At 47.0% G+C, this 7036-nt stretch overlaps 1 protein-coding gene across 1 annotated transcript; it reads right to left on the reverse strand.

The window, feature by feature from the left end:
• Positions 1 to 472: 472 nt before the first annotated feature.
• Positions 473 to 6902, reverse strand: Pp2C1 (protein phosphatase 2C). Its single transcript, XM_018016235.2, has 3 exons — positions 5194 to 6902; positions 4301 to 4748; positions 473 to 3811 (listed from the first exon to the last, which is right to left on the reverse strand). Exons 1-3 carry the CDS (start codon positions 5903 to 5905, stop codon positions 868 to 870), a joined length of 4104 nt encoding a protein of 1367 aa, XP_017871724.2. The 5' UTR covers positions 5906 to 6902; the 3' UTR covers positions 473 to 867.
• Between the last annotated feature and the right edge of the window lie 134 nt (positions 6903 to 7036).

Here is a 7036-nt window from a genome sequence, read left to right on the forward strand (position 1 = left end):
CAAATATTTAATTTGGTTGCATTTGCATTTCTTTGTAACAATTACATTAACTTATTAAAAAAAAAATATGATGTATGCTATATTAATGATTTCAAGCTTAATCGTACATACAAAAAAAAAAAGTAGACGCGAAATATATCTAAATATATGCATATTACTACAGTTATAAACTTAAGCTAGACATAAATTAATTTAAGAAATCATATGAATGTGTTTTCTTTCTATCTTTCTTTCTTTTTTTTTATAATTATAAGCATCTGTCTAGCCTACTAAAATAAATACTTTCGACAACTTAAAGTTATAGATACAAGAAAAAAAAAAAAAAAAAAAAAAAGAGTTGTTTGCATTACAAATTGTTCAAACGGTTAAAGCTTTGATCGAAATAAAACCCGTTGTCTTGATGCAATTAATTATCAAATATATCTATGTATACATACATATATATAATCATGTACATATGTATGTTAAGCGCTTATTACAATAAATTTTTTTTATTAATAATTTTTAGGCATACACGCAAATTCCATGTGTTTGTATCTGTATATGTGTAGAATTCTCTGATTTTTTTTTTCCTTTTTTAAGATTTTGTTTGCTTTGCTTCTTTTTTTGATTTGTTATGTACAACGTCTGATTGCGTATGTGCACCTACAATTTTGTTTTGTTAAAAAATAACAAATTTTTTTTTTTTACCAATTACATACACTTTGTCACTTCATCTAACTAATTAGTAAGGTTTCCCATTGTTTTAATAGCATTTGTACTTGAAATTTTGAAACGCGTTGGCAGCGCCACTCACGCTGCCATTCTCTTGAATCTCTCCTAACTTTTATACTTCTTACTTATCTCTTATACTCCATTCTCTGTTACTCAACATTGATTTCGCCGTCTTGGCGTTGTTGTCGCTGTTGCTGCTGCTGCAACGGTTCGATTGCGCGCACTGTAACAGCGGATGGCTGTCACCAGCGTTGCCATCGTGCTGTTATTGCTCAGACTGTTGTTGTTGCTGTTGGTGCTGCTGTTAAGGCGGCTGGTGCTGCTGCTGCGCAGCGACCAACGTTTCGACAGATCAGCTGCTGCCGCTGCCAGCGCCGCTGTGTAGGCGCGCGTGCCAATCGCTAGTGTTGGTACGACCGCATTCAGCTTTTTTGGCGACGGCGGCGGACGCGCTGAAATTCCACCGTTACACGACTGCAGACGCGTTGGCTTGCTGAACTGACTGCTGCCGCCGTTGCCGGCGTTGATGCTGCTGCTGCTGTTGCTCAGTTGACCAGCGACTAGTGTGCTGCGGCGCTGACTGCTACGTCGCTGCTCACTCTCATCATTGCTGCGACGCATACGTCGCGCGCTGCCGCCAGTTGCGCTGCCTACTCCAACCGCAGCTGCAGCTGCGGTTGCTGTCGGCGTTGCTGCTGTTGGCGTTGCCGGCTTATTGAAGGTGTGACTGGATTTGTTATTATTTTGCTTGTTGTTGCTGCTGCTGTTGTTGTTGTTGTTAGTGTTGCTGCTGCTGCTGTTGCTGCTGCGCAGCGTGCGCTTTGTCAGTTCCAGGCTGCTCAGCTGGCAGATGGAGCTGCGCAGCTGACGCTTGCTCACGCAGCTACCGGCGCCGGCCAGTCTCAAGTTGTGACTGCGACGCGTTACCATGACGCTGCTGGGGCCGCTGTTGACGCTGTGACGTCGACTGCTGTGACTAATGTTCGCGCCGCTGTTGCTGCTACTGTTGCTGCTAATGTTACTATTAATGCTGATATTGCTGTTAACGCTGTTGACGACATTGCTGCTGCCGCTGTTAATGCTGCTGCTGCTGTTGCTGACGCTGGGCAGCGCTTCGCTGCTGCTGATGCTGCCGCTGCTGCTGCTGATATTAATATTGCTGTTGCTATTGCTGCTGTTGTTGCTGTTATAGGCAACAATTGCTGCTGCACTGGCAGCAATAAACGACTTGCTTTTGGTGTGCTTGAACAGCTGTCGGCGACGCGTCTGCAAATGTTGATGATTCTCATTGGGCACGTTGCGATAGCGACGCAGCGGTCGGCGTACGCGCGCCTGCGCTATCGACAACTGTTGCTGCGGCTGCTGCTGCTGTTGCTGCGGATGTTGCGTTGTTGACAGCAATTGTAACGGCTGTTGCGACGACGGTTGTGTTGCTGACAGCAATTGTAGCTGCTGTGGCGGCTGCTGTTGTTGTTGCTGCGGCTGTTGTTGCGGTTGTTGTTGCTGCTGCTGTTGCTGCTGCTGTGCTGCAACCACGTCCAACTGTGGCACACTTGTATCCATGTCCTCGACCTGCGCCTCCTCCTTCTCGCCAACAGTCATGGGCATTGGCGTGGGCGTGGCTGGCAGCGTGGAGCTCACCTCGTTGTCCTGCAACGTGGCCAAGTTGGGTTCACTCCAAGGCGAGGCATAGACGAACGAGGAACAACTGGAGGAACTGCAGTTAGAGCTGGAACTGGAACTTGAACTGGAGCTGGAACTGGCCTCAACCAGCAGCAGTTGCTGCTGTTGCTGTTGCTGCTGCTGTCGCTCCAATGCCACCTGTTGCTCCTCATCGCGTTCCTGCTGCAGCAGCGCATTCAACGCCAGCAGCTCTGCCGGCTGCTCCACATAGGTCGTTGCATGATGTTGCTGCTGTTGCTGCCACCTGTTGCTGTGTGCCACCACCACCGCCTGCTGCTGCTGCTGCTGCTGCTGTTGCTCGCGTCGCGTCTCTAGCTGTGTGAGCGAATAGCCCTCCTGCTGCTGATAGCGCTGCTGCTCCTGCAATATCTCCTGCATGCTGCTGTGCTGCTGATGTTGTTGCTGCTGTTGATTGCGTTGTTGTTGCTGCAGCTGCTGCTGCTGCATTGGTTGCTGCTGGTGATGGTGGTGCTGCTGTTGCTGCTGCTGCTGCTCGTTAAGCAGCGTGTTGTAGGACTCGGCAAAACTGTATTCCGTGCTACCGGCATTGACTGACGTGTTGCTGACATAACTGTCGTAGCTGTGCTCCAGCTCCAGCTCGCAGTTGTTGCTCCTGCTGTTACTGTTGCTGTTACAGCTGAAGATACTGCTACTGTTGCTGTTGCTGTTACTGTTACTATTGCTGTTAGTATTCCCATAGATCTCCTGGTCGTGCTCCGGTTGCAGCAGCTCTCTCAACAGATCTTCGTCCACTTCGGGACGACGATGGCGTATCAAAGAAGTTGTCGGCGGCCAGCCGGAGATCGATTGCTGTCGTGATCTACGCCAATATTTACTCTGCTGCACAACATTCTCATCGATTTCTGGCTCCTGTTCTGGCTCATCATCTTCCTCGTCCTGCTCCTCCTCCTCCTCCTCCTCCTCGACCACCTCCTCAAGCGTTTCCTCCTCAATGTAATAGTCGAAATTGCGATACGGCTCCGGCGGCAAATGCCGCTTGGCCAAGGCACTGTACGGCGTATCATGGAAATATTCCTGCTCCTCAATGTGGCCGCACAGCTCCAGGTCGAGTTCCTCCTGATCCGCCAATTGGGCTGCCAAGCCACCCGGATATTTGTTCTCCGTATCCAATGAAGTCTCCAGCTCAGCTGTATTCGCTGGCGCTGCTCCAGCGCCTCCTCCTGCTGCTGCTGCAGATGCGGGCGTTAGTATCACAGTTACAACGGACGTGTTGTCCGCGCGCATCTTCTTGCTGGCCCATGTCTTGAGGGCCTTGTCGACCAGAGCCTTGCTTGGATTCATAACGTCCTGCTCGTGCAGACACTCGCCAATGAGATGTTTCTCTTGGACCGAGTCGACTGCTTCCTGCGGGTTAACAACGTTCCAAAGGCCATCTGTGCCGAAGATGAGACATCTGGAAAAGCCAAAATATACATATTAGTCAAAGGTATTTTTCAATGTGTACAGTGTTGGTAAATGCAAGTTGTTAAAGTCAAGTGTAAAACGAAAAATGTAAATCCTAATGTAAATCCTAATGTTAATCTTAAATGATTAAATTGAAGTCAAGTGTGAAAAGGAAAATACTAAATATTTTTAACTATCTGCAGTGTTAATAAATATCTGGAGAACTGAATTTTGTAGTCAAGTGTAAAAAGGGAAATTTACATATAGCTCAGGGCAGTTTTAAATATTTACAGTGTTGGCAAATGTTAGGATAGTTTGAAGTTGGCAGTGTTGGCTAACGCACAATGTTTTAGTCAACAGCACTGAAATCTAGCTTGATTCAGCTTCCGGTAATTTATCCTCAAATTAAGTGTTGGAAAACTACGACTAATTTTGGTGTTGCTTAAATTGTTCACAGAGCTTTATTTGAATAATAGACCGGCCGAGATTAGAGACACACCTGAACGTATTCGGATCAATTTTGACCACTTTCACATCCGGATCGGGACTAACGACAAATTCCTTGCAGCGCGAATTGTAGCTCCAGAGATCGCCCAGCGAACGCGCCACAGCCAGAAAGGGTATATCATCAACGAGGGTGCGTCGCTTGATGGGTCCGCGATGCATTGGATCGCGCGGACGATTCCAGACGACGCGCGGCACACCTGACTTGATGGCCACCTGACCGCCGGAGCGCTGAATGCGCGCCTTCTCCGCCTGCGATTCGGGCTTGTGATCTGTTGTCAATTGTTTGGCGCGCCAGCGGCGCTCGCCAGGATTCTGATAGCCGAGCACAATGCCCGAGTCGCCCACATGTCCAATGTAGATCTTCTCGCGGCGCATAAAAGCGACTGTTGCTGTGGTGCCGGCGGTGCTCAAATGCCCGTTAGCTGTGCGCGGCCACTTTTCTATAAATAAGAAGGCAAAACACCAGAAATTAAATTCAAATTCAATTTCGATAACGATTATATCGATAAATTCTGCAAGCGTATTTTAACCTATTCAAATTCGCATTGTACGCTGTTAAACTTGAAAATTATCCATTTTCTTTTCTCTTAATTTAATTGCTAGCTTAAATTGTTTTTTATTTGTGACGTCGCAGCAGCAACAATTTTTATATAAACCTTTCCAATTGTGCACACTTGCTGCGCTGCTAATCTGCTTTTGTGTGTATTGCCGACTCGCTCTAGCGCACGCTCAATTATGGGCGCACACAGCGGGGTTGCCAGCGTACGTCACTTTCGTGAGCAGCTGGCAAGCCTATGGAATATTCCACTCAGAGAGTGGCAAACCAATCGATAAGCGATTATTATAATACACGGACACACATATATAGTTGACTCGCTCACTCACCTTGCTCGCGCCACATAGCAAAGTGTGTGCTAATGTAACCTTCGCGTATCGCACGCAACACATCCTCATCGTTATCGGACCAGAACAGCTTTTGCTTCACAATCTCCAGCATAAGGTGCTCCTTGGCAAAGAGCGCTGCCTCCGTGCCGCCATGTCCGTCGTAGATGCCAAAGAATGCGTATTCCAGCTCGTGTGTCAGTGGCGACTCTTGATATGCTACCGAGAATTGATCCTCCATATATTTGCGACCGCCCTGACTACACTGTCCGGTCACACGCATATTTACGCCCAATGTGGGCGTGGTGCTGGCAGTAGTTCTCTCTTTGCTGCGCTGCCGGCTGCTGACATTGCCGCTGCCTTTGGTGCGCATCGGTGTCGCTGCTGCAGAGCTACCGCCGCTGCTGCTGCTACTGCTGTTGCTCGAAGTTTCTGTTGTGGGCGTGACCAGTGGAGTCTCTGCTGATCTTGGGTGAACAACAACGTCGAGCAATGTATTGTTATTGTTGTTATTACTGACTCGGGAGCAGCGCTGCTCGGAGACTGAAGCCACTGAAGCGGCCGATGCCGCTGTTGCTGCGTCCGGATTCACATTTGGACTGGCATCTGTATAGTAATTAATAACATCATATTCCACATGGGCAACATCCTGTTCTGTTTCCATTGGAAGTGTGTTTATTGTTGTTGTTGCTGCTGTCTGCATGCTGGGAAGCATTTTTGCATTTAGAGGGGAGGGAGAGGGAAAGAAGATTGGGGCTGGTCGTAGCCGGCGCCTGTTTTGTACTTGTTTTGGTTTTGTTTATGTTGCTGCTTCTTCTTGATAACTTAGTGCTGCTGCCGCTGTTGTTGTTGTTGTTTTTACTGTTCTCGTTGCTGTTGTTGCTTTTGTCTTTCACAGCAGTGTTGTAATTTCATGTGACATTTGGCACTCGCACTCCCAATATTGACTGCTATCATTGCCGTCTCACTCTCACGTTACTTGGTCGCACCATGTGTGTGAGCGGGCGCACTACTCTCTGGCTCTTTGTTTGTCTACGCTGGACGACAGGCATGCAAGTGTGAGTATATATGTGTGAGTGAGTTTTATAGTATTTACGTTGATGGTTCTGTGTTTGTGTGTGATTGCTTGCCTTCTTCTTTCTATTTTTCTATTTTTTGTTGGTATTTTGATTCTTGTATTGGAAACCGCCGCCAATTTTTACTATCTTCTGCTGCTTGTGTTTCTTTCTTTCACTTCATTTGCGTTAATTTTTTCTTTTTGTTCTGAGCTTGTATAAACTTATGGGAAATTGTATGCAGTCAATGCCAGTTGCAGTTTCACCTTGATGGAAAATCAGATTATGCGCGCGCTTTGCGAACACAAACAAAACTCGTTTCCAGCCTCTTTTCAAATCTTACAGTCTTTGCGTTGCTGCAATTTGTTTTCGTTGTTGTTAGTGTTAAAACCGTTGCTGCAGAGTTCTTTCTTTTTAAATCTGCTATTTTTGTTGGTGTCGAGCATTTTCATCAGAATATTTTTGAAATAATCACGTACACACGCACACGACGGCAAATTGTTAATAACACAAAAACGAAATCAAATAGAAAGCAAGCGAACGAACGAACAGAGAGCAGCAGAGTTGTAGCAGTAGCGTAAGTTTGACGGGGAAAAAACAACTGAACAGCGCGCTGCGACTTGTTTGTGCTGCCAACTCACAAAATAAGCGGGCGCTAAACAAGCAGCAGGGCAGGCAGGCCACTCTGGCACACAAATACATACACGCATGCTCATACGGTATATAGGCATATACATACATGCATACATCCGTTCGTATGTTTGTGCGCAGATATGAGAGCGTGCGAGCAA

Source organism: Drosophila arizonae, chromosome X, assembly GCF_054131065.1.
Source record: "Drosophila arizonae isolate 15081-1271.41 chromosome X, UAZ_ARI_1.0, whole genome shotgun sequence".
In the NCBI taxonomy this organism is placed as follows: Eukaryota; Metazoa; Arthropoda; class Insecta; order Diptera; family Drosophilidae; genus Drosophila; species Drosophila arizonae.

Excerpts from the sequence above, each read along its gene's own strand:
- Pp2C1 (XM_018016235.2), bottom strand. The coding sequence starts at position 5,905 with ATGCTTCCCAGCATGCAGACAGCAGCAACAACAACAATAAACACACTT. Across the intron at positions 4,749-5,193 it reads TGCTATGTGGCGCGAGCAAG|AAAAGTGGCCGCGCACAGCT; the intron begins GTGAGTGAGCGA and ends TCTTATTTATAG. Across the intron at positions 3,812-4,300 it reads ATTGATCCGAATACGTTCAG|ATGTCTCATCTTCGGCACAG; the intron begins GTGTGTCTCTAA and ends TGGCTTTTCCAG.